The sequence below is a fragment of the Diplotaxodon limnothrissa genome, linkage group LG9 (genome assembly GCF_057381915.1).
Source record: "Diplotaxodon limnothrissa isolate DT_005_m linkage group LG9, D_limnothrissa_male_GT1.1, whole genome shotgun sequence".
NCBI lineage: Eukaryota > Metazoa > Chordata > Actinopteri > Cichliformes > Cichlidae > Diplotaxodon > Diplotaxodon limnothrissa.
In genome coordinates, this window is record NC_140604.1 from 30,495,090 (window position 1) to 30,521,975 (window position 26,886).

The 26,886-nt window shown below is 41.5% G+C and overlaps 1 protein-coding gene across 5 annotated transcripts; it reads left to right on the forward strand.

Moving 5' to 3' along the window:
- The first annotated feature begins 475 nt into the window (after positions 1 to 475).
- tfap2a (transcription factor AP-2 alpha) lies at positions 476 to 12,989 on the forward strand. 5 transcript variants are annotated; one of them, XM_085362497.1, is made up of 7 exons: positions 476 to 508; positions 5,000 to 5,419; positions 6,617 to 6,668; positions 8,360 to 8,585; positions 9,367 to 9,485; positions 11,212 to 11,353; positions 12,701 to 12,989. In XM_085362497.1, exons 1-7 carry the CDS (start codon positions 476 to 478, stop codon positions 12,987 to 12,989), a joined length of 1,281 nt encoding a protein of 426 aa, XP_085218623.1. The 5 variants fall into 5 exon arrangements, with proteins under 5 accessions (XP_085218623.1, XP_085218621.1, XP_085218622.1 ...); XM_085362495.1 differs by lacking the exon at positions 476 to 508 and adding an exon at positions 2,309 to 2,359; XM_085362496.1 differs by lacking the exon at positions 476 to 508 and adding an exon at positions 2,315 to 2,359 and having other exon boundaries at positions 8,366 to 8,585.
- The last annotated feature ends 13,897 nt before the right edge of the window (positions 12,990 to 26,886 follow it).

Consider the following 26,886-nt stretch of genomic DNA (forward strand, 5'->3'; position numbering starts at 1 on the left):
CTGTTTGCACGCACAATAAACCAAATTATTATTTGATGAAAAATCATATAAAATCCTCTTTTTGTTGTCAAAACATGAAATGGTCTTGATCTTTAAAAATATATTATTACAGATGTATGTATTTGTTGGGGTGTGTTGTGTCTGCATCAATCACGTTAAATAGCCTAAATAATATCCATACTTTCAGCTCGTCACTTGTGAACGCTGTTGTTTTAAAAACTAATTAACTGTGACAGCTCAGACCTATTCGACACACAGACACAGACAAGCTGTTTCTTTTTTCTTCCCAGGTGCTCGCCACTCTCCGGTCCACACCCGGAGCAGTGCGCATGCGTCGCCAGGTGGCTCCACATATGGCCAGGTGAAGCGATTCCGGCCCAGGTAAAGGTTTACTTTTGCGAACGAAGGCTTAATGAAATAGACGCGCCGTCGGATCGGACCAAAACAAACCGCCAAAGGAAGCAGAGGATAAAGAATGTCAATTATGGGCAAAATGATGGAATGGCAGGTATGTATTGTTTACCTTAAGAAAAAGAAAACGGCTGCAAAAAGGGTGGGAAAATACATAAAAACAGTCAAAGTATCGACTTGTTGGATGAGGCTGCACGGACGCTATGAAATCCTGTAGTAAAGAGAGGCAGCACAGTTCTGTAGAGGCTCCTGGATTTGATCACACTGGAGATATTTTGGAGTCTTTTGCGGGGAGCTATAGCCTGAAATGTGGAATTAACCATATTTTTTTGTTGTTGTTGTTTTTATTCTGAAAGTCTGAAGGTATGGATCGTTTGTTGCAAGGACATCGTGCGCGTTTCAGACACACTGTGAAATCCACATTTGTTTCATCATAAGTTAGACATGTATGGAAACAGACTTGAGGTGCTTTGTTAGAGGTGGAGCGATTAGAAAACACAGCCCGTGCTCGATGTAGTTAGGCTTTCAAGTAGAAAAAACAAAAACAAAGAATAACAATGATAAACTTTTCATGTGCTTTGCAGCTGTTCCAATTTTGCATGGCGTGAGCATGTCACAGTGGACTTTCTGTACAGTCTCATTTTAAAAAAACGATCTGGGCTTGACTCAAAAGTATGGCCTCGACTTGTGGATGCGTTGGGGATTTAAGAGAAGACCTGAGATGTTTGGTGGAAGAGAAACACTCCAGTTTCAGGCGAGCAGGCCAGGTCTCTTTTACACGGATGCATTGCTGTCGTTGACAGCCGCTCCACGTTCATTAATAACAACTGTTTGTTACAAAAAAAAAAAAAAAGTGGGGGGTGGGGTGGAGGGGTCTCCGTCCCACCAAAAATACCAAACAGGCTTTTAAAAGGGGGACAACGCCTTGAAGCGCCGTGGACCTGTCTGCTGACCCACGACCTGGTGAGGTGAAGGCTCAACCGGCGACAGGACAGAGCCAGGCTCCCCCAGCCGCTCATTCAAATGAAACAAGGCCACGTTGTTGTGTTAATTATTGACACCAACCCCACCTCCCTCCCCCTTCCTCAACTCCCTCACAAGCCCTGCCAACCTTACAGGTAGCCAGTGGACCTGTAGAGCGGCTTTGAATAACTCACCCTTTTTAACATCACACTGAAAGAATGGCCTCTCGAGGTCTCAATAGGATTAAAATAACACTTTGGGAGGGTTTTTTTTTTTGGTTTGGTTTTTTTTGCAGACAAAAAAAAAATCAGGGTTGGCCCCACGGTGTGTGTGATGGGCTGTTTTTACATCAAATTTAAAGTTATCAAGAGGTGGATAGAAGGGAGTTCAGTTTAGACAAAAAAAGTCACAGAAAAATATATTTGACAATTTGTTAAAAATACACAATTTCTGAAGGATTCTTTAGGATGTGCACTTTTCCATCCTCCCAAATATGAAATCAAAATGATTGTAGAAAGTGTCCCAGGTGCAAGCAGGTCCCTATGCATGACCGTACCCTCCCTTCCTCTCAATAAAAAAACACACACACACACACACACACACACACACATACCTCATTGAACAGTAGAAATAATAACCGTGTGTAGCATCTTGTTGCTTTTTTAGTCTTCACCTGTAATGCTGTCCATTGGTGTTGTGTGAGCAGATGGGGGGAATCAAACGGCTGTTGATATGCTAATGAGGCCCGGTGCCAGTGTTATTACAGAGCTGATCCAGCCCTTCACTTCCACCATTAGAGGGAGACCTCAGAGCGCAAGACAGACAACCAACCCACAGCTTCAATAAAAGTAGTTTTTCTGAGCGGGGAGCACAATTCACTGAGTGAAAACAAGGCTAAGGCGATACCTATACTCAATATCCACCTCAACAACCCATGAAAATGCTCTGGAAATTAACTGATAACATTAAATATGAAGACTGCGAGGTAAGAGGCTCGTTTTTAATTTACTAAATTTGTTGTTGTTATATTATTATTATTTTTAAACATTCAGTAATTATTTTATGGCTGCTTTTTAAAATTGTTTTGATCCAGCTGTGAGATTCTTTTGACAGCTGTTAGAGAACATATTTAACTGCAAGATGAATAGACTGCATCTTATGGCTTTTGTTAAGTAATGTAATAATAATAATAATAATAATAATAATAATAATAATAATAATAATAATAATAATAATAGAAAGCTGCTTTTAATATCGTCTGGCTGCATAAAAATCACAACATTTTCCAATTTAAAACTTACATTAAAAATAAAATAAATATGACAAAAAAATTATATTGCACGTGAAAACATTAAAGCATTAATATACACTTACCATGCATTAAATTAAAAAAATAGTATTTTAAAGCAGTGTGAGTGCTGGCACTGCCTGGTTCATTTTGCGCTTCAGTTACAAGCTCTTGGACTCTTCAGGTTTTTCTATCACTGCAGAAGCCGTTAAATTCTGCGTGTGCGTGTATGTGTGAAGTGCATACACTGAGTGATTGTTGTTGTTGTGGACACAGACGAAGTTTGGCAGTAATACCGGTGGCTTGTTTAAGGAGTGGAGAAGCCAGTCGGACGTGTTTTCGCCCGCGTCCTGTGAGGATAGAGAAGGACGGGAGCAAGAAAGCAAAAAAGCAGAAAGAAAGAAAGTGGCACCTCCGCGGTCGTGTTAAATGGATTCTTTTAATTTACAGACAAACGGTTCGTTTCCTCCGCTGGTATCGAGGCAAAAACAAGAAATACATAAACAGATAAATAACATTTGCAGTCGCGGTCCAGCCGAGGCCCCAGTAAGTGCTGTTTCGTAATTTTAAAGTGCATGATTAGGCAGGAAGGGGAGTGGAGCTATTTCAAGCCGCGCGCAAAAGTTACAGAGCGCAGGATCCAGCGGCCCTGTCTCACACTGTGGGAATTTTATTTTGCTCCATCTTTCCGGGTCAACGTTAAAGTTAAAGTCGGCGTGACTCTGGGTTTTTTGGAGTCGAGGACGGATCGGTGGATTAATTCGACGGAGACGGGAGAGGCAGAGAGAGAGAGAGAGAGAGAGTGAGAGAGAACCATGGAGGACAGCTCGCTGTCGGAGTCTGAGGTGGAAAACAAAGGGACAAGCGGTAGAAATGAGCCGGCTGGAATGCCCATAGCGTCGTCTGCTGGATTTTCACCCAGTTCAGAGGTGCACATTGTTTCCTTCCCTGGCTTCTTCATTCCTGTCTGTGGTCCACCTCCCTTCCCATTCCTGTCTTTCTTTCACTTTTGCGCTTTGGCCTGGGACTCTTTTAAAATGCCCCCCTCCTCCTCCTCCCTCTCTCTCTGATTCGTCAGACGAGGTGAATGTCCCTCTTTTTGTGTGTGCCTCTCTCCGCACACTCTCTCACTCCCTCTTTCTCTCTCACTCCCCCTCTCTCTCTCCCCATCTCTGATTAGATATACTGATTCCTCCTTTCAATGGACGTCATTTAAGCGCAGACTCCTGCCTTGAGTTGCGTCCTCCGCTTCACGCCAGATTTCCGTCTATTCTTTCCTTGTTATTAAGTATTCCTGTGGTATTAATTGTAATGAATGCGTTCTGGTAGGAGTCCGAGAGGGAGACGAAGAAGCGGCTCTTTTTTGGGGCTAATATGAGCTCGAGCGAAGGGACGGTAGCACTGTGATAGAAGCCCGGAGAACAGGGGGGAAAAGAGGGTTTACCAAGAGAAACTTTTCAACCTCGATCGGCCAGCACCGCCGAATATCTGCATTGTTAGAAGCAAATGAAGGGCAGCTGGGATCTAACCGTTTATTTCTGATGGATTATCGTCCTGCTACCGAGGCACATATCTGATCGCCGGGGCCATCGTGATCTTTGCAGGAGAGAAGAGTTTTTTCGGGGGCCTTGTTCTTTTTTTTTCTTTTTTCTTTTTTGGGTTTTGCTGGTTAATTCCTTTTGCTCTTCCCCCCGCCCCCCAAAGACTCCGTGTTTTTGTGAACTGATTACTATAATAATCATTTTTTATTATTATTGAGTCGCACCATAAATCCTTACAGATGTTAGTGCACAGTTTTTCCCCGATGGTAAGTTGCTGGAGTCTCCCACTATCAGATACTTTCTTTCTTTGCTTGTTTGCCTACGAGATTTTCTTCTTCTTCTTTTTTTTATACTTTAAGTTTTTTTTCCAAAGCGTGCATGCTTGAAAAATCAGCTGAGCGTCCTGCAAATAACAATTTAAAAAAAATGTCAGGACTTTCCTATTTAATGCCGTTTCATTTTCTGGATTTTTTAAAAAATTATTATTTATTTTGCTCATGTGCTGTCAGGTTATTTTCAATTCCCAAAACTTTGCGGATGTGTTGTGGGTGTTGTTGTTTTTTTGTTGTTTAAAAAATCCCTTTCCCTCAATTAACTGGAATAATTCAACACAGATTCCACACTTGAGCTAATCGTGTCATCCACTCAGGGGCATATTTGATAATGCCCGCAGAGCATTCACGTGTAAAAATATAGACGGACGTTTCGCTAATTTATGACCGCGTCCTTTCTTTTTATTTTTATTTTGAACGTATTCAGGCTAAAACGCTCTTTTCCTTCTTTCCTTACCTGCCAGGATCGTCACGACGGCACCAGCAATGGGACAGCCAGGCTACCTCAGCTGGGCAGCGTGGGCCAGAGTCCCTACACGAGCGCCCCTCCGCTCTCCCACACACCGAACTCGGACTTCCAGCCTCCGTACTTTCCCCCACCCTACCAGCCCATCTACCCGCAGTCTCAGGACCCTTACTCGCACGTCAACGACCCATACTCCCTCAACTCCCTGCACGCCCAACCGCAGCCACAGCACCCGGGCTGGCCGGGCCAGAGGCAGGGTCAGGAGAGCGGCCTGCTGCATCAGCACCGCAGCCTGCCCCACCAGTTGTGCCGGGAGTATCGCAGGGAAGTGCTCCTGCCATCCGGCCACGGCATCGATACGGGATTGTCGGACTCTATCCCTATCCATGGAATACACCAATCTTTAGAAGACGTGCAGGTGAGGCAGCGTTTACCTGGCTTTCTCTTTCTGTGGAATTACTCCATTTAAGAAATGAAAATAGAAAGAAAAAAAATGAAAGAAAGAAAAGGAATAATGCTGTCATTAAGAGTTCGAGCACCACGGGTGCCAACCCGCTATTATCTGTAAGAGTGAGGGTGTGTGTGTATTTTTTATTTAAATAAATAATGAAATTTGTTCTGTCACCCCGCCTTTAAGAAATCAGGTACTAGTCATAGCAGTGCTGTGACTGTATCATGTTTATCGTATTAATATTCGCTGATACAAACACGACTGACACGCAGTAAATTAGGTTCGGGGAGCTCATTATAGCTCGTAAAATATACAAAACAAATAAATGCGTGGATTTTTTTTCAGTATCGCCAAGGTGTTTTAAGACAAAGCAGCACTGATTTGCAATTTATTTCTGTTATGAAATATATTTTAAAAACCATTCATAATGCTGCTCGTCGACACATGGCTTTTGTTCGACATCTGAAAGTAAAAAGGCATGAAATACATGAAAATAATAGATATCTCTATTTTCACGATTCATTTTCTTTCGTGTCGTTTGCTTTTTATTTAATTTCTCTGTTTAAAACAAAATAAAAAAAAACGAAGCCGACGCTTATTTGAGAACAATGACATGAGAGTGTACTGCATGCACATTAAGGAGAATTTTACTTTGCTGCACGGAGCTCAGACAGACGTTTTACTGAAGGTCTGTGATGGACGAGCTTTTACATTTGTCAATAAACTCCATTTATAATAAGAACATTACACAAAAAAATCAGAAACAAACACCAATAATTCGCTAATTAGTTCATAGGCCTTTAATAGGCAGCGCCGCCGTAATTACTATCCAATCTAGATTAGAAGTTTCCTTGTGAGTACAGCCAATCTGAAGGCGAAATTAGGTCAGGATTATGGGGCGACACAGCTTCGTTATTTAAGTCTGCGTTTTTCATCTAATCAGTGTAACCGGTCGAAAACACCATGGACAATAATAACAGGTATGGGGCCTCGGGAGCCTCCATGTTGGGTGATTCTGGCTGCTAATTGTGTCAGGCTTTGTTCCTGCACCGCATCCTGAGGTGCGTTTACGTACGCAGGACCGAGGCTGACATTATTAGGTTTTTCCTTCTCTTTCCTGCCTTTGTGCTTAAACGTATACTTTTTTTTGCATTTGTGTCATAGCCTGTTGAGGATCAAGGAATTCACATCCCCGACCAGACTGTAATTAAAAAAGGTAAGCAATTTCCTCCGAGATACAGTACCATGCATGTTTCTTCAAGCTGCACACCACTAAGCAACACACACACACACTCGCATACACGCACAAACGCCATTCACTATTCTGCTCGAGAGAGCTCGATGCAATGCGGTAATGCCTGACTGATCCTAATACGCAGTAGCCTATTTTTCATTACATGGTTTCCAAGTGCGTCAAACTGGCTGCACCTTTTTTTTTTCTCGCTGATGGAATTTACTGTCAGCGTTTCAGCGCAGCGGGGAGATGAGTAGAGCTGGTGGGCTTTGTAGGCCCGCGTGCTATTGATGGTCAAAGATACAGGCCTCATAGACGATCCTGGCACTTCAGGAAGCCAATAGCTGCAATCACGTAGCGTGGTCAAATCTAAAATGGGAGTTGGTACCGCTGGATGGAGCACAGGCCTGCTGTGTGTAGGATGATAGTCTGTCATTCAGTGAGGGGAATCAAAACTAGGCTTGGGAAAAAAATAAAATCACTTGGCTGGATGTTTAATATGGTGAAATGCAATTGTTTAAATATATATTTAGGCTACTTTGGTGAAGGTTGTTGGATTGTGCTGCTGCTGCTGCTTCAGTCCGTCGTGTTTATTTGCTGTTAAAATTCAGTGAATTGTATTACTTGACACAACACGAGGAAGTCCCATTCTTTTCGTGGCCATGTTTAAAAAGGTTTTGTCAGGTCAAATTAGAACTCGCTGGATAAGATATGGAGTGATTTTGCTTCCCCATTTCTTCCCTTCCTTTTTTCGTTTTTTACTTCTTTCTTTCTTTCTTTCTTTTTTTAAAATCTTTTTAACCATTCTTTCTTTTTTAGTCTGTCTATCTGCACATCAACATGATAATTGGCTTCTTATATTAGTAATCTCAAGAGTTCGTTTAACTCCTATTGTCTCTATTAGGCTCCCTTGAGCCATTAATGTCACAAGTGATCTATCCAAAGGCGCACAGTCCCCTTTGTCTCCGGTTACTGCACACCAAAACGGTGTAAAGCCCAGCACTGCTGAGCCCCCCCTCCACATACACACACACACCCCTACCCCACTATCCCCCCCACCCAGTGTGAAATCACACACGGGGTACGGTGTTTTGCTGGATACCCAGGATATGTCAAAATAGGTAGACTTTACAGAATCTCTCGGTTGGTATGGTTGCTTTGTGCGGAGATGCTGTGTAGGGCGCACACATCCTTTTATTTCTCATTGTCTGCTGCATAGTTGTCTACATAATGTCATTGAGTGGTTTTTTTTTAAGTGATAATAATAATAAAAATAATAAAAAAACAAAAGAGCACAGACGAGCGGAAGTATTCTGGCTTTCAGGCAGGTATATTTGAACGGAAATCAGGTCTCATAGTGCTGATTTTACTGATTCTGCAATATATTATTATTATTATTATTATTATTATTATTATTATTATTATTATTATTATTATTATTATTATTATTATCATTTGCCAGTCTTACCGAACATGTACACATGTTGTGCTAAACTCCAATTCCGGGGCCTAACCTCCACCCCCCTTCTCATTTAGTTAAGGCTCTGCATTGCATGAAATTCACTGAGCACGGTCTCTCTCTCTCTTTCTCTCTCACCCCGCAATCCCTCCCTCCTTCCTTCTCTCCATCCCGCCATCCCCCTCTCTCTCCCTCTCTTCCTCCCTGGCTATAGGTCCAGTGTCTTTATCCAAGAACAACAACGTCTCCGCAATCCCAGTAAATAAGGACGGTCTTTTCGGAGGGGTGGTTAACCCCAACGAGGTGTTCTGCTCAGTTCCGGGTCGCCTGTCCCTTCTCAGCTCCACATCAAAGTACAAGGTCACGGTGGCAGAGGTGCAGAGACGCCTCTCGCCGCCCGAGTGCCTCAACGCCTCTCTGCTGGGCGGGGTGCTGAGGAGGTGAGTTTGACTGGGAGGCTGAAAAAAAAATCTCCTCTCTCTACTCCCTCTTTACCTGTGGGTTTGTGCGCGTGCGTATGAAACTCGCTCTACTCCAATCATTTCTTTCAGCGAGCGTGCATCTCTCCCTTTCGCTCTTGCTTTCCCATTCTCTCTCTCTCTCTCTCCTCTGTACCAAGAATAATTAAAATCGACCAACCATGACACCTAGCTCCTGCATTTAAAGCAGGGGGGTCTGTTAAATTCCATATCAACTTCCCAAGCGTACTGGGTATCTCTCTCTCTTTCTCTCTCTCCCAAATTAATGTAGGCCTAGTCTGTTTCAAGCTCCGCTCTATAGGCCCACTGAAGGCATTACACATGAAAACATTGGTCTCCAGTGAACTGTCTACAGAAGTGCTGCAGACACACAGCCAGTAATAGCGCTGCCTATTAAGTAGGACTTTATTTATTCAGTTTGTACAGTATTTGCTGGTAGAAAAAAAGGCGGAGGGGGCTCCTTTAGTATTATTTATTGTTTGTAGCTATCAGATATGTGGAGGAGGGGGAAGTTCACGTCCGACTTTAAATCACAACCATTGTTAAATTAGCCAAAACATATATACAGTCAATCATTAATAGTTATGCATTAATCATTACCTTTATATTTATATATATATATATATATATATATATATATATATATATATATATATATATATATATATATGCCTCCCTTATACAAATTCCTTCACATGAGCAACACTACAATGAGTTTTTCTGCTTTGTGTTACTGTCACAGGGCCAAGTCTAAGAACGGAGGAAGAAGCTTAAGGGAGAAGCTGGATAAAATCGGTTTGAATCTACCTGCGGGCAGACGCAAGGCAGCCAACGTAACCTTGTTGACGTCACTAGTCGAAGGTAAGTCGGATACCGTAAATTACGTTCCCACTCTTGTTGCTCCCGCGATACCAGGTGCTTGCAAACTAGGTTTTTTCTCTCCTTTCTCTCTTTCTTTCTTTCTCTGTGTTGGAAATCAGCATATGCGCTCATCCGTGTAATGTGGACCGACTTTGCCTCGCAAGTAATAAAGCATGAAGGATGTGTGTGTGTATGTCTGCGAGTGTGTGTGAGAAGAGAAACACACACGCACACACACACACACACACACACACACACACACACACACACACACACACACACACACACACACACACACACATATATGTATATATAGTGAGAATGGTGCTGGTAATTCTAGTGGCTTTGCAGCGTTGGCCTTCGCTTTCAGGAGCACACTTGCAGGTCCACGGCTGGCCTAGTTTATACACTGGATTAATTTGTGTTGAAGTCCAGTTAATTATTGAGTGCTGCTTGTTTATTGGGCACCGCTGAGCTGTTTCACCTCATGGATGAGAAGTCGATTGATTTATTAACCCTGCATTGTTTCAAACGTTAATATAGTCTGGATATAACAGTACAGAGCTGATTTTTAATGGTGACTTAATTCTTTCGTTAATAGCTTGCCATGCTTTGGCTTTCGGTGGGATTTTTATTGCATGCAAATGGCGTGGCGCTGACCTATTGGGAGCTATATGTTTTGGGCCTATTACAAAATAAATTAGTCAATTATTGTGCGCAGAAAAGATGCCTTTTGCGCGACTGGATAAATCCATTCTGCTAGCAGAGTTGAACCTTATTATTCAGTGCAGTGGTATTTGGTGTGCTGCTGGTTTCCAAAGGTGAAAGCCTGCGATGCTTCATTGGTCCCCGTTAATCATTATTGCAGAGGAGCACCGAATGCAATATTCATTGTGTTTCGTAGAAATTTGGTGCTGTATTGTAATGAGCCTGGAGAAATGTTTGATTGTGGGTAATAAGAGGGTGGTGGCACGTGGGGGGTTGGGGTGGTGGATGACAGAGAAGGGTGGGGGGGACTGAGACAGCCGGTTATTTATTGAAGGGACAGTGGGTTTTCTGTGCTGTCATTGTTTACGATCCGCTCCATTTTATGGAAAATAGCTTACCGGACTTGAGCTTTGATGCTAATTGGCGCATGCGTTCTTCCGGAGCAGAGGCTTATGGGCAGGAAGCCCCGCAGTAAAAACTCAACTGCTTCAGGAAATTAAAACCAAAGACTTGGAAAAAAAAATCCACCAACAAGAGAGGCGAGCTTGGGACGGAATTAAAGCAGAAAGTCTCATAAGTGAAGTTTGCAAAGGCAAAGTGAGATTTAGGTGTAGCCTTTTAAAATTGCTGTGATGTGCTGGACTTTCAATAATGCGCAGGCATTGGTAATCAATGACATGGTGTCGAGCATGACGCTCCGTCTATACTTCACCTCCACTTAAAGGTTCTCCTCCATCTCTTAAGTGTTCCCACGGTGTGACGGAAAGACGGGGTGCACTGACTGCTCGCAGGGCCAGCTTCATTATCATTATGAATATTATTATTATTATTATTATTATGTCGTCATCAGCATCATCATCATCACTGACGCTGTTGGGAACGCACAGGTGCCTTAACCCTGCCGTCTGAACGCACAGACTGGACGCTGTGTTCGGGCAGAGAGTGTGAACTTGTCTATGCTTGATGTAACCATGCTTTATGGGCAAACATATTCAACCTCATTTCTTTTCGTTCTCAGGCGAAGCGGTGCATCTTGCCAGGGATTTCGGTTATGTATGCGAGACCGAGTTTCCAGCCAAGGCAGTAGCTGAATATGTAAACCGTCAGCATTCCGACCCAAACGAACAAGTCCAAAGAAAAAACATGCTGTTGGCCACGAAGTAAGTGCTATTATCACATTTCACCATGTCACACCAAATGCATGCCGCTCTGTGCCAGCACAGAATTTGATCAAAGTGCTGCTTTTTTACGCAGTTTTCACAGGCTGAATAATTTATTTTGCATTATTTTATTTTCTATTTTTTAATTAGAGTACGCTACGTCAGACACGTGACCATGATAAAAAAATAAAATAAATAAACAACGCGTTTGCCTCATACATATCGGGCTAGTGTTACCGAGTAACAATTAATTAATAATTAATTAATTAATAAACTTCTCACGCTTCTCACCTGTTTTAATTATAGACTTAATTCACTTCCTTGTTTTCCTTTATTATTATTATTTAAGCAGGTGCCTCTATATGATATCATAAATTATAATTACAAGGCTTGCTAAATATACCGCTGTTCAATATGGGCCTTTCGCCTCATCCACTCGCGCAGCAGCATTTTGTTTACTGTGAGATTTCAGTGACACTGACACATAGCTGGTTTTCATCCAGCACACTGTTGGTGTTTATGCATTAACTAAAACATGGGAAGTCCTTACAGGGCAAAGAAAAGCAGAGGCAGCATTTAATATTGATGATAGGCTGCTATAATCAAACAGCTGTTAGCCATAACTGCTTATTATAGGCTTTTTTTTTAATGTTAATATACAAGTGGCATGATATGGTGTGTGTATCTGTGTTAATCCACCCTTAATGCTGGTGCCCCCCTAAAAGGAATATATGTATTTAATACTTTAATGTCATATATTGCTAAATCGTTGGTTTTAAATGATGAAAATAAAAGGATGAAAGCAGGAATTTCTTTTTTTTTCATTTCTTCTTTCTTTGTCTTTCCTGTTTGATAATCAGCGACTAAAGTTCAGAGTTGACGCTGCAAAAAAAGAAAAAAGAAAAAAAGAAGTTCATTATATTAGCAGATCTTTCCTTGTGTAGTTGGCTCGTGTATTATGATTTTTAAAAATGATTATTTATATTTTAAAGTAAAATATTGCAGCTAAGAGATTAACTGTCACCTGTTTGTAGCTCCAGGACATTTTCTTTCTCCAAATGTTATTTTTGGAAACGAAGCGAAGGAAACACGGGCTCACACAACAAATTTTTCCACGCAGATATGAGAATGTGATGAAATAAGTTTCTCTTTTAAGCTCCAGCCGGATACTTTTGACTCGCTTTAAGCAAGTTTAGGATTTACAACCCAGCACTCCCGCGGGGGCATTTCGTTTTGCACTGTGTCCATTTGAATTTAGCCTCTTTTTCTTGTATTATTGAAACATTAAATTTGCATGCAGGGATTTTCTGTCTCGGTCATTAACACCTCCTGTCTCTCTGATTTTAGGCAAGTCTGCAAAGAGTTCACAGACCTGCTGTCCCAGGACCGCTCGCCGTTGGGAAACTCGCGGCCACAGCCCATTCTTGAACCGGGAATTCAAAGCTGTTTGACCCACTTCAGTCTAATTTCGCACGGTTTCGGAACCCCTGCACTGTGCGCGGCCATCACGGCCCTGCAGAACTATTTGACCGAGGCTATCAAAGCCATGGACAAAATGTACCTCAACAACAACCCCAACAGTCACTCAGATAACGGCACTAAAGGCGGAGACAAAGACGAGAAGCACAGAAAGTGATCTTTTTTTTCTCTCTCTCTCCATCCCATCTTCACCGAGGGCCAAACCGCCCCCCCCACGCAGGGGCCCTTCTTCTGCACCGACCCCACACCCTTCCGCCCCGGCGCCCCTCTGCCCCCAACCATCCAATATAAATATTATAAATACCTTATAAATATTATTGATAAAGTTAAACGTGCCACTTCCTGATCTTGCGCGGTTTTACATGTTTTTTGTTTTTGTTTTGTTTTGTTTTTACATCCCACTTTGGATTCAGGAGCAGGGGGAGGGAAAAAAAAGAAAAGTCGCAAGAATCTTCTTCCATCACCTGAACCATATGAAATGTTATTTAAAAAATAAAAAAAGAAAGAAAAGAGGAGAAAAAAGCTGCAGAGGAACAGCTCCAGGGCGAGGAAAAGCTGTATTGCCTCACCCAGAGGACTTTTTATGTACTCCCCTTATTTTTTATGAGCTGCAACGGATGGACTGAAATCCAGCGACCCCTCTATATCTCAATTTTACGATTGTGACAAAGAAAAAAAGAAGAAGAAGCTAAAAGAGGACGAATTCTTATCAGTATTGTGAATAGTAAACTTGAAAAACAACGAGAAATCCCACAGATCTCCATGCCATGACTTCAGTTGTAGACTCTGTCTCTCTCTCTCTCACTCTCTCTCTCTCTCTGTCCAAGCGACCAACTTGAACTTTTTTGAATTTCAACACGATTCACGGTTATATAAGGGAATCAGTGTTCATGTATGTATATATTTATTTATGTGTAATTTAATGGGAATTGTAAATATGGTGCGTCTGTTGAAACTTCTTTTTTTTATTTATCTGGTGCCTCCTGTTTTAGTGGGTTTGAATATTCGGTTAGTTCTTCATGTGATTTTATGGTTCTTAGAAAAACAGAAGTTTGGGGTAATTTTTCATTTCTCTGGGATATTTCAACTCAGCCCTCTTGTAGCATGTTGAGGCGACATTGAAGCAAGTGAACAAATTTAATAGAAATAAACTTCCAATTTTCTCTCTATATATCATCCTTATTCAGTTTTTTTCTTTAAATTTTATTTCAGACAGAGCATAAGTGAGCCCCCACCCCCCACCCCCACCCCACCCCCCGAGGAGAAATGTTCTTGTGTGTGTGTGTGCGTGTGTGTTTCTATTTTTCGTTTTTATACGAGCTTTTATGTGTTGTGCCAATCAGAAATACGTTCCCACCTCTTGTTCTCTCCTTGAAGCAGCATAAAAGCAATAAATGGAATATTGTCTTTTTTTCAATGTTCGAAGACATTCAAAAACATTTTTTTTGGGGACCACCTGATATCTTGTTATGTCCGATAATGTCCGAAAATTGGAGGCGGTTTTAGCTGTATTGTATAGACCTGTGCTGGCAATAGTTCCTATGCCTGTCAATGTATTATAGTCCTTTGTTGCCCAGAAAAAAATAAATATTTGATACGCTTCATCTCGATTTTATTAATATCTTTTAATTTTTTATTCACTGCTTGATATACCCGGGTGTTTTTTTTTCTTCTTCACGATTTTTTTGTCTTGGTATTTTCCCCCCTATTCTGAACGGCTACAGTAATTGAGTTTAAGTCTCCCCTGACGATTGCTCCTTGCAATAAGCAGCTGAACTCACTGTTTCCCTCAAGTATAATAAAAAAAATTCTTACTTTAAACTCCCTAGTTCAGAGCACAGGATCTTATGCAGGCCAAATGGCTCACAACAATGGATATATTCGCGTTTGAAGTGTGCAGCGCCACCCCTCCAGCTAAAACCCTCTGAGATGTATATAGGCCTGGTGTGCAATGTTTTGTTGTTATAGGCTATATTTGGCTCTTCTTCGTTGATTCTGTGCCGGATCTTTATTCAAAGACACGCATCAAATATTTGTTATGTTGTTTCGCCTCTCAGTGTAATCAATGAACAATCAGAGAGCTCAGTGTGGTGGATTTGTATTTATTTTTTTTCACATGTGCATAACCGTAACACTTTTTTCACTTTTTAACAACGAGTGTCCAGCTCTAAACTACAATTTCGCCTGATTTTGTGACTGTGGTTCTGAAAATGTGGCCATTTTTAAATTTGTATTTATTTATTTATGTATTTATTTTCGTACTTTGTGATGGCAAATCTGGCGCTAGGCTCCCCCCCCCCCCCCCTTTTCTTTCTTTTTTTTGTGTTGTTGTTGCATGAGCTGCGCAGAGCGGCCCATTGCATAACATTTAAGCTGCGTTTGATTGTGTGCTGATGGCCTGGCACCTATAGTTCCGAATCAATCTCGTCTGCGGCGTGAATCAGTCTGGTGATATATGCATTCTCGTATTGTTTCTTGCTTTTCCCCATTTCACTGTCTGGTAACCATGCAGTTTAAAATATTGTAACACTGGGAGATATGGCACCCCACACCCCACCGTTCTCCCGCCCACCCCACCCTTCCCCTCCTTCCCCTCTTTCTCTTCTCCCCGGTCTCCTCGGCAGTCGTATTTATTATCTGCATGATTTTCGGGCCTCAGTTTAATTCTGAGGCAGTTGTTTTGCAGGAGGGTGAATGAAGCCTAACTGTACATGTCCTTGGCATAATTGCGATGCACAGTGCTGGAGCAGGTGAAGCGAGGCATTGTCTGTCAGGCCCTGTTTTTGTTGGCTCAGTCCTCAGATTGTGTGTGGGATCCTGTCCTCAGGCACAATAGCTCACTCATAAAGGAGAGAGACTACCCGGCTGCTCCTGCTATGGTGGATGTGAGGTGGTGGTGGTGAGGGGGGGGACTAGCATAAATAGTCACTTTAAGGGGAAAACAATCGTATTAAAACGGCATTCATTGGCATTAGCGAAAAGGAAGCCCCTCGCGTGTGTCATTAATGCTAATGTTATTTAATAAATTTATCGGGGCCGGGCTGAATGAAAACAGGTTTTTGACGGTGAGACAAACGCATTAGAAATAGTCATATCGGTGACAATGGTGGAAATTTGTGCTCGTTATTAGCAGGAGATGAGGAGGATCGAAAGGCCCGTAATTAGAGCGTGTTTTAAATAGAATCGGGGTGTTAAAGAAACTCGAAATCCCATTGTTTGCCTTTGTTTACACCGATACCGGGCCTGCAATTTGCATGGATACCTTAAAAATACAAAATTGGAATTTTACCCTAATTTGATCTTAAACAGGTAGAACTAGTTTCTCAAATGCCTCACAGCAAAAGTCATTTACAACACACACACACAAAATAAAGGGGGGGGGGGGGGGGGGGGTGAAATTTGAAGAGCCAGTCAGCAGCTGAATTTGGATAATTCAATCCCTAACTGCTGGTTGTCTCAACTAAACCAATTACAGCTGATTCCCGTATAGTAATTAATAAGTGTGAGGCCTGTTGTTATCAAATATATTCTGGGAGAATATGTGAAAAAAAAATATATTCCAGGGGTTACACTGATAAATTTGTGCGCCCCTGAGCGTGATGGCGTTCAGGGGCGAGAAACAACAACAACAAAAAATCATACAGTATGTGTCTATGTGGCTCAGTGCAGGGCTGGTATTTATAGTTTGCAGCAGAGATGTAATGAAGGACAAACACAGACAGAGCCAGTCAAACCGCCTCTGTGTGTGTGCGCGCGCGCACTTTAGCCACTCAAATCTAAGTTTAAAGGCAAAGCAGCAAAATTTAAGCAAATGACACTTATACGGAGGTTTCATTTAGAGGAGAAATTAATGCTTGTGCGCTGATACTCCAAACATATTTTTTTTTTCCACGCTAGTCGCCTTCGATTGATCGCCGTCTTTCGGTGTTATAACTTTTCATCTCCAACCAGCTGCACATCACTGCTGCGCTCATCACTCCTGTATAAATGTGTCCCATCCACTCTGCACGCTGGGAGCATTCTTTATTATTATTATTATTGTTATTATTTTGTGGTCAGAAAGTATTTAGTTGATACTGCTGAGATCATTGCTGGATGAAGGGACTGTCTAGATGGCCTAATTACCCCGTAGCGGCATCACTACAGCAGTCTGCACTGTAACGCTTGGAGGCAATGCTTTGGAGCTTGCTTGCCTGCATGGGAAGATATAGGGCAACAGTCTATGAGGCCCAGATTTTCTCTCTGCACTGACAGAAATATTATATAGGTATGACTGGAATTTGATTCAAGTCCAGCTGTGTTCCTGACATTTAAACAGGGGGATCTGAGTATTGATGGAGTTGGAATACATAGTTTAATGTTTTTATTAATTCATTAATTTATTATTTCGCACTACTTTATATATATATATATATATATATATATATATATATATATATATATATATATATATATATATATATATATATATATATATATATATATAACACGGGTCCTCCTCACCCAAATTTCTTTTGGTGTTTTGATAAAGGCTTTTGATGGACTAAACATGTTGATGTTTTAGAAGTAGTAAGAGAGGGCAAAGTCTCAAATAATAGCAAACAGATGGTCATTTTATCCACTGGAGTCTGCTATGTAGAACGACTTGTATCTTATTTTTACTATCGGCGCATTTCAAACTGCCGACTTAATAATAAGTAGAGCGGACAAGGCGCAAAAGGTTCCCCTAAAAGACATTTGATACGGCTATTGGCGCAATTGAATTATGTGATTTTCGAAGTTTGCAATGAAGCGCAAAATGGCTAATTGTCGTCAACTCTGACATCAGCCGTCATTTGCAGCTTATCCCCCCCACCGCCTGGCTCTGACCCCCTTTGGGCCCCCTTGCCCATTCAGCAAGCCAGGGCTCAGAAGCCAAGAAAGGTCAATGACTTCACCAAATCGCCCTTGATTACTTGAGACATTAGGTAATCGATTAGAAAACATTAAGTGACTTTGAATAAACAGAGGCACTCCTGATAGGCATTAGAGCTCAATAGATCCACCTCAATATGGCTCATTCACAAAAATGAAAATGAGAGGTGTGTGAACATAAACAGCGCCCACAGTTTTTTTCTGGAATATATATATATATAGTCTTCTTCTATCAAAACATTGAGATGAAACCGAGCTTGTATATCTCCAAATATATGGAAGATGAGCGGATCAAAATTGTATTAATATTTCCCCATTCGGTTAACGCAGTTTATTTTCTAGTTTTGGTCATTCTCCTTCTCTCCCTCTGCCTCTCTCCGTGTCTCTCCCTGAATCCTCTGCAGTCAGCCGGGGGGGAGTGTCGCCCCGGGCCAAACATATGCTTCTTTCCATTGCACTAATCCAAATGCAGCGTGGAGGAATAATTGCTCGAGTGGCCGTGGCTTCGCAGGGGCTTTGTCCCTCACTGGCTCCCGTCAGCCAGGCACACGCCATTTCAATCAACTCTCTCTCGCCCTCTCTCTCTTTCCCGCTCCCTTTCTCTCTCTCTCTCTCTCTCTCTCTCTCTTTCTCTCTGCATCAACCTCCAGATCTTTTATCAAACCAGACCCTCACGCTTCTCAAGCACAGAGCCACATCCTTTAAAACGCCTTGTTGCCTTGCCTTCATGTTGTTGTTGCTGTCAGGTCATCATATTTGGAGCATCGTCTTCATTAATATTGACAGTGCACCCTGTTGGCAGGCTTTATTGGCAAAAACGGTCGCATGACTACAAATGACGTTTTGGTGAATTCTGTCAGCATCTCACATGATTTTAGTCATTTATTATAATTATTATTATTTTTTACAGTTTCTAAGCAACAAGCATTATCCAGTCAACTAGAGGAAATCATCTCGGCCTTTCAACCAGAAAGTTGACAAGGCTGATTATAAGTTAATGTGATTTGTGGATGACTGAAACCAATAAAAAAAAGCTTAGCGTAGAAATAATAATAATAATAATAATAATAATAATAATAATAATAATAATAATAATAATAATAATTTGATATTATTTCAAAATAAATCTAAAAATACTATCCAGGGCAGCAGCAAACCATCCCAGTGTGCCAAGTTTTTCGTTCTGACTTTATTGTGGGATTAACAGCAAAATATGATTCGATAAGGACACTGAAATTCATTATTTCCTGTGCTGAAATCACAGACATGCACTTTTTTTTTTTTTTTATCCCTGTGAGTGGAGAAAGTAAATCAAAATGCACACGGACCTCTGTTATGCCTTGTATACAAACACGCAGAGTTTAAACACCCCATGTCATCGTTTGCCTTTTCTGTTTTCCCCCCAGTGAATCGACGATGAAAAATCACTCTAGTAAAATGGAACATTTGCTAGGAAATCACATATTTCCACGGATACGAAATGAAATAAGACAGAGGGAGAGGTGGGGTGGGATGGGTAGCGACGGAGAGCCGTGGATGTCTGACTGAATTAATAGACATGATAATTTCACACTATTTCATAGTGAGCTATCTGTTCCATCACAGCAAAATAAAAGGGTCACTGCGCAGCTGTGGCAAACCCCAAGCGTTATTATGAAGTTTGATGATAGACCCCCCCCCCCCCCCCTCCCCTCTTTTTTCTTTTTTTCGCTCTCTCTCTTTTTTCCTTCTCCCTGGTACTTCGCTTCAGGCCAGCAATAGCTCGAGGCCACGCCGGTGCCTCCCCATGATAAAGGACTTATACTGTGTCTGTGCGCAAAGAAAGCTGCAGCAGCTTCTCTCTCTCCCGAACCTAATCAACTCACTGGCTTGGCCCTTTAACGATTGGTATACCCCCCGCCCCCGCCCCCACACACCCTCAATCTCTCTTTTTCCCATTTTCTCTCTGTTTCCTTCTGTGTGTTCTGCACGTATTCATGAACATATATTAACTGCATTTAGATAATAATAATAATAATAATAATAATAATAATAATAATAATAATAATAATAATAATAATAATAATAATACAGACAGTTATATGCTCTATAAGATAAAGCCAAAGTATATTTCTTTTATAGTTTTTATATAATTTGTTTACACCTGTTCAACAACCACACAGTTTGCTTCTGAAATTTGCCTGAACCCATTACATGAATGAGGCACAATATAGTTTCCTTTCTTTGAATGGTACTGACTTAAAAGTAGGTGATGCTAGGTAAATGGGTCTATTTTCCTCAAATGGGGTTGCAAACAAACAAATAAATTCTGATGCACTGACTACAGTGTTTCTTGATATGAGAAAGCGTGGGAGAAACTCAAATAATGCTACTATTATTATTTTGTATTTTTTGGTGTTGTTTCGTTACCTCAACCACCAACATCATCATCGTTTTAATTTTTTTGTGTGTGTGTTTTAATCACTGATACATTAACAAAAAGTATCAAGGGGAAGGAATAAAGAGATGGAGAAAAAAAATGTCTGTGACACGTGACAAAGGTCATGAGCCAGTTCCAAGCCAAGACTCCTTCCAGCAGTGAGATGTGGGAGTTTGAATGTCTCACGAGAGTCTTGTGGGTGTTTTCTATAGCGTTATTTATTTTTATGACAAGAAGTAGCAAATATTTTTGAACCAGGCTTAAATATGCTTAAATTATTACTCTTGCCCTAACAGAATAGCCACTATCTGTAAAAAGCAGTATAAAGGAGAATAAGAAGAAAAAAAGCCACTTTGAGGTAGCCATTTTTTTCATTTTGACAATTTTTCTGCTCATTGCCCTTATTAAACATGACTTAGGTGTTTTTAATACTGCAAAGTTTCACTGTTTAGTTCAGAATACCGCACATAGCTGAGAACGACCGGGCATAATAGAACATGTTAGAGTAAAAGTGTGAAACTACTGCCTTGACAGCACCTTAAGGCATGCTGGTCCTTGTGGGTATACAGTATTTAGTCTCAGAGGACACCATTTAAATTATTTACAACAAATTAGGATTTAAAGAAAATCAAATGAATTCACACAGACGTGACGAGGGTATGCTTTATAGAGTTCTGTTACAGTGTATTCTTTGTTTGAGTATTTGCTAAAATCACAGTTGTTTTGTAGGGGAAAAGATTTTTGATGTAGCATCTAACAAAATATAATTCCTTACTAAAACACTACACTTCAAGTCATCTCAGGGAATTTGTGATCATTTATCATCACTGTGTGAGTAGCTTTTCATGCAGTTACAGTTTCATTTTGTTTTGATTTTCCTAGACGACACCGGGAAGTGAACATTAAATACTCTGAAATTTAGATGCGACTGTATTTTTAACAATCTTTAAAAACTTGTGTGCAAAAAATTGGTTTGCTGACTTACTTTACGATCTCCTCCTTTCTAATGGTTTTGAAGGACAAATGCTTTTTATTTCTCGCACTGAGTTCATCTTCGCTGATTGTCTCAATGTTAGTGATCTCATGGACACAAAAATAGATTTACATAAAAATAGCACGTGGCACGTCAGAAGCGCAATTACATTTCTCTGTCATTTTCAGTAGAGCAGCTGATAGTAATGTAATAACTTAGAGATAAACAGCCACGTTATTAGCTTAAAGGAGAGCCTTGTGTGGCTGTGAGAGTAAGAGAGCTTGGTCTGGCCTCTCAGAGCCTGTGAAGAAATGGTTTTGATCTCACCACAGGCTAAACACTGCCAACAGGACTTGACATTGCAGAACAATTTCCCAATTACCTTTTGACATGCATATTGACACAAACGCACAAAACTGTAATTTTCTCTCTGAATTTGTTAGCTTGAGGGGCTCACCTTCATGCCAGTGGATTGTCAGATGTGCTGCTCTCTCTCCCTTTCTCCCACTAAGTATCTCTCTCTCTCGCTCTCTCTCCCCTACTCTCCTCCATTATGCTTATATGTCAGTGTCCAGAAAAAGGATTTCCCCCCTGACAGCTGTTAAATGTACGAACCAAATGGAAGAAGCATATAAAGAAAATATGGTTGAAAAAATGTTTTTTAAAAAGTTATTTTTCAAGTTTTTTTTTTTATCTTCACAGATTTACAGATTTAAATGTGAACTGATAGTTTGCTTTCACAAACAAGTTTTATGTAATACTGTTGAACACTTGTGTGCCAAAAACCTCAACCTTTCCCAATAAACTTTGCAAAGCTCACAAACATGTTGTCTCCACACTGTCAATCTCAAGGTTCTGGCCAAACTCAACATGCCAGTTGACACTGAAATGCCATAATCACTGGGATGTTTTCGTGCTTTTGAGATGTCCAGGCACCAAAGGAGAGGAGAGTGGACGATGGCCGTGTCATCATGAGCTTGTCATCGTGGTCGGCTTGATTGGCACATGCTAGGCCAGATTACAGGAGCTGGTGCTGATGGAGGGTTACCCTGAGACTCCCGGTCGCCTGCTATCAGGAACCCCTGAAAACTGGGTCATTCTTGGGCTTGGCTCTGCCTCGAGCCCCTTTGCCCCAACGCCGGTCCCAATGAAAGAGTGGAAGAGAAGGATCAAGCCCCAGGCCTCGGATGAAGGCCAAAGCTCAAGCCCTCTCCCAACATAGATTTAAAATCAGAACCATTCTTTCTTCTTATTTGTAACTAAAAATACATTTATATATTTATGCTTAAATGATCACTAAAAACATTTTGTTTTTGTCATGTCCAGCATGGACCGACTTCACATCTTTCCTCGGCCTTTTCAAAGATATATATTTTTAAGTGTTTATCCTTTTTTTCTAACAAGCAGACTAAGAAGCCTTTATGTTTATTGGTTTGGCAGCCATGGCTCCAATCTGGTGACAGAACACAAATTAAATTGATTGCGAATGGTAAATATAAAAGGAAAAGAGACAGAAATAATAACAGATGTTCAACTGCTTTGAATCCAATATCTATACATAGTGCAACATATTAAGGCCTCATGGTAACTTGTTTTTGACCTGCCAGAGTATTATTAGACAGCACATGTAAAGCAGAAAGGACTAAAAACATATTTTAATGCTTTAGGATAAACAAATGCTTCAAATACAGAATACAGAGACCAGTTTGTTTGGTGAAGAAATCATATGACATGTATAAAGTTCACACTGGTCTTACTGGCAAACCACTTTAATGACTGTGGTGACAGCTGGTGGAGTTTGACATTAGAGTGACATTCAACCACAAGTCATTTAAAACACTGGGGCTCCACTGCGGTGGCTCAACAGATTAAAATGTGCATATAGTTAAAAGTCAATTCGGAGGTACTTTTACTTCCTTTGATAAAAAAAACAGTTTAGTTAAGTGTAGATTAGTCCTAACCTCTTAGATGCAACCTGAATGAATGAATCATTTCCTAAAGAAGTGGCAAATCGGATGCAAATGAGAAAATGTTAAAGCAGACTATGTGAACTCACTGTGGGCATCCCCCTTTATCTCCCCTCCATGGCTCTGCCGCACGCTTTCAGTGAGCGTGTAACCCAAATGAGCTCTGTCTTCTTTCACCTAAATTAAAGCAGCCACAACTAAGGGGGCTGGTGCTGAGCGCCAAAGCTTTGCAGTGGCAGCACCGTGTTTAACACAAGTTCCATTAAAAAGAGCCCATTACTACTACTGAAGGAAACGGTGCCCGGGGCCTCTCTAAAGTGTTGCGAAAACCTCATTGATAATTAAATGTTGGTTACCCCTGGTATGCATCGCTCCCGCACTTTGCTTACCAATCAAATCTCCGCCCACCACTGCTGCCATTTGCTCTCTCCCTCCTCTGTTTATCAAGAAATCATACAGCCCTCTAATAGGTGCCAATTAGAACCAATGGGGGCTCTGGGGTTAATTATTCCCAACACATTATTTGATTGAGCATATTTAGAGCACAACACAGTGGTGGGAAGAACGGGGACAGTGGTGGTGGTGGATAGCACCTTAGTCTTTATTGATGAGCACTCCACAGTCACAGGAAGAGAGTGACAGACACGTGCATGCCGATGTGCACACACATACACACAAAGAGATGCAGACACAGCACTGTTTTCATGCATTGGCTTTCCTAGAGACTTACCCTAACCCATTTAACCCTGATCTTCATCTAGACCTAGACGTAGCCTTAGCTAATGAAATTTATAAGACAGCATTCTTAATTTTAATCTGTCAAGGCTTCCTTGTTTCCTAACTTTTGGCCAGCTGATTTGATTGAGGTCCAAACATCATATAGTAAAAGTCCTTGCTTTGAATACTCACTCACAACTACATTTGTTGATCTCTCAAGGTAATGTGAGAATATTGAGAGTGCCTGATAAAAGAAGCGGCTTGTTAATAATTTCTATTGTTGAATAATCCTGCTCGCACAAAATCAGAAATGCCCCCAAAGTATTAGACGGAGCTCGGTGCCGAAGCAAACAAACAACAACAAAAAACAAAACAAGAGAAAGTGAAAAATCGTTATCTCTTTCGCAGGTTCTTTCAAGGGCAACGTGGAGCGTTTCGCCGTCAATAATACAATAATATAAGAAGAGGGAGAAACAAATGTGGATTCAAGCAGCTCTCCTTGAACAGCAAACACTGGCATGAGAAGAAAGTAAAGAAACAGAGAGACAAGGAGAAAAAAGAAAAACATATACACAATGAGCAGTAGGTATCTGATTTATGCCGGGCTGATAATAATCATCACGCCCAAATAGCGCCTCTCCTCAGTCACACAGCAAAAGAAGCAAAGACATAAAAGTAAGTTGAGAATGAAGCCTTTGACAGGTTGCTAATGGATCGCTTTAGGCCCATCTGTTTCACTCCAAATAGAGAAATGGTGGGGTTTTGATTTTGCTGTTGAAACTGTTACCACTGTCACTGTAAACAATAATTGTCAAACATATTTACCCCACAATCGCTTTAGCAGATGTTCCGCTTTTTGTTTCAAGCAGCTTTTCTGTGTGTTGTATCTCCCCTTTGCAGACACACCACATGCCCCACCACCACCGCCGCCGCCGCCGCCGCTGCACCCCCAACTAGAATATTGAGCAGGTATTTGCAAAAAGGTGCTCCAGGGCACAGAGTGCAAGGGATTGGGTGGGGTGGCTGGGAGAGGGGAGGTGAAGTGAGAGGGAAGGGTGGAGGGAAAGGGATAGAAGGAGGGAGGAGGAGATTATCTGGGCCCTTCATCAGTGGTTCAGCCTCCCTCCTCCTCCACCTCCCCCTCACGGTCCTGCCCATGGTGGAGCCCTGAGGGCCCGGGGAGGCGGCCCCCTTGCCTCACAGCCATGCAACCTCTTTATCACTCTAATCTGTTAATTGTAGGCGCTCAATTGGCACATGGTGGCTTTTTATTAGAGCCTCCCAACATTAACTAGACAGAGAATGTAGAAAAGCTGGTGTAACCCTTATCTTTTTTTTAACTCCTTCTATTTACAACAAGAGCACACAGGCTTCCATACTTAGAATTCCACATTTTGAAAGACTTATAGTGCACTTAAACTCTTTAAAATAACAATCTATAATCACTAAAATTAACATTTAAATTAAGTTGAAGCTGTTCATGGAAAACAGAAACTTCTGCAGTTTAGAACTGGCAACAATGTAGTAAAAAAAACAAACATAATTCATGTTTTAAATGAGTGAAACAGCGTATCCTTGTCTCATATCAGAGACTTGGCTCTTTAAAGGAGGAATGTTGAGATGACTCTTTAATGCAGTCAAGTGATCAGCAGATCTGATCTCAGGTGTTCAGCCCTCCTCCCTCTGCTCTTCCTGCTGTCTTTGTGCAGCTTGTTACAGTGAGCTGATCCCTTACTCTGAGGCGACTCTGAGGGACGGCTGGTAGAAGGCCAGAGGTCACCCTCCTGTCCCGCACAGACTTGTCTGCAGCAACTGCTCTTTTTTTTTTTTTTTGGTTCCCCTCCCCAAGAGCAATTTCTCTGCCTCCTTTTTTCTTTTTCTTTTCTTTCCTTTTTTTGTCTGGCAGCTCTATTTTAGAAAAGAGGGCTGTCCAGGTGACGTAAGCGCAGACATGAATGGAATTTTCATACAACTTCAATGTTTTCTGTGGTCCAAACAGCTTGTGTTTGTTGTCAAAAGACCGATTAGGAAAAAGACCCCTCTCAGCTGGCTCTCCCGAGCCCTCCTGAAAAGGTCAACAGCAGCTAAATTATGATAAATTAGTGTGTTTTTTCTGCAAACATTAATCTTAATATCAGCATCCCACCAAAAAGCGTCTGCTAAAGGGCCGCGACTAATTTACAATGTAGTTAAATCATATGCCACAAAAGGAGACGTTCATTTTTTATTCAAATTTGTGAAATGTTTTTTACGCAGATTATTAGAAGGGAGCCGAGTGACTTGGAGAGAAGTCGAAATTCAAAGGCCAGTTTGCGCCACGGTGCATGGTTACGGCTCAGAAGTTCATTTTCCAGTTTCACAGGTTCACAAGGAGTGCCTGGCGATTGATGCTTTAAATGTTTGATGCCATAGCAGAGGAGGTGGGCGGCGGCCGGTGTTGCGCTCTCACCAAAGTTTTACCTCATGAATCCCGCTGAGAAATCCAGGCCTGCGAGTTGGTGACAGAACAATGGAGTGAGCGATTTATGGCCAGCTATTAACAACTTCTGCTTTCAGGCCCCATACTGCAAACAGGTGTTTTACGAATCCGCCCCCCACGCTGACACCGCTGTTTATTTCGACCAACTTCCAGGGTTTCCATTTCTACCCTCGGCTAAGGGTTAAAAAAATGAAACCACGCAGTAGATGACAGCATCAAATCACATCGTTTATACTTTATTTTCCTGTTTGGTTTTATATTTGCCTGTGTTCCAGAAAAAGCAAGTCCTGAGGAGAAACACTGGGCCCTTGGCAGTTAATTGGTGAACATTTTCTGTATTATGACCGATCACCAGCTAAGCCTCTTTTTAGTGGTTTCTTTCCATGGTAAGGAGAGAACCTAAGAATTAGCCTGCAAGAGCAGCAGTGGAGGTTTAACACTGACTCACTTGTAACACTGCAAACTGATTTATGTGTAAACATGTCAGAGTAAGAATGATCAGTTCCCCAGTTTCACCAGCAACAAAGCCGCCCAATGTCCAAGAGGGCTTTTTCTGTTATCTTATCATTTGTGTTGGAGAAAGAA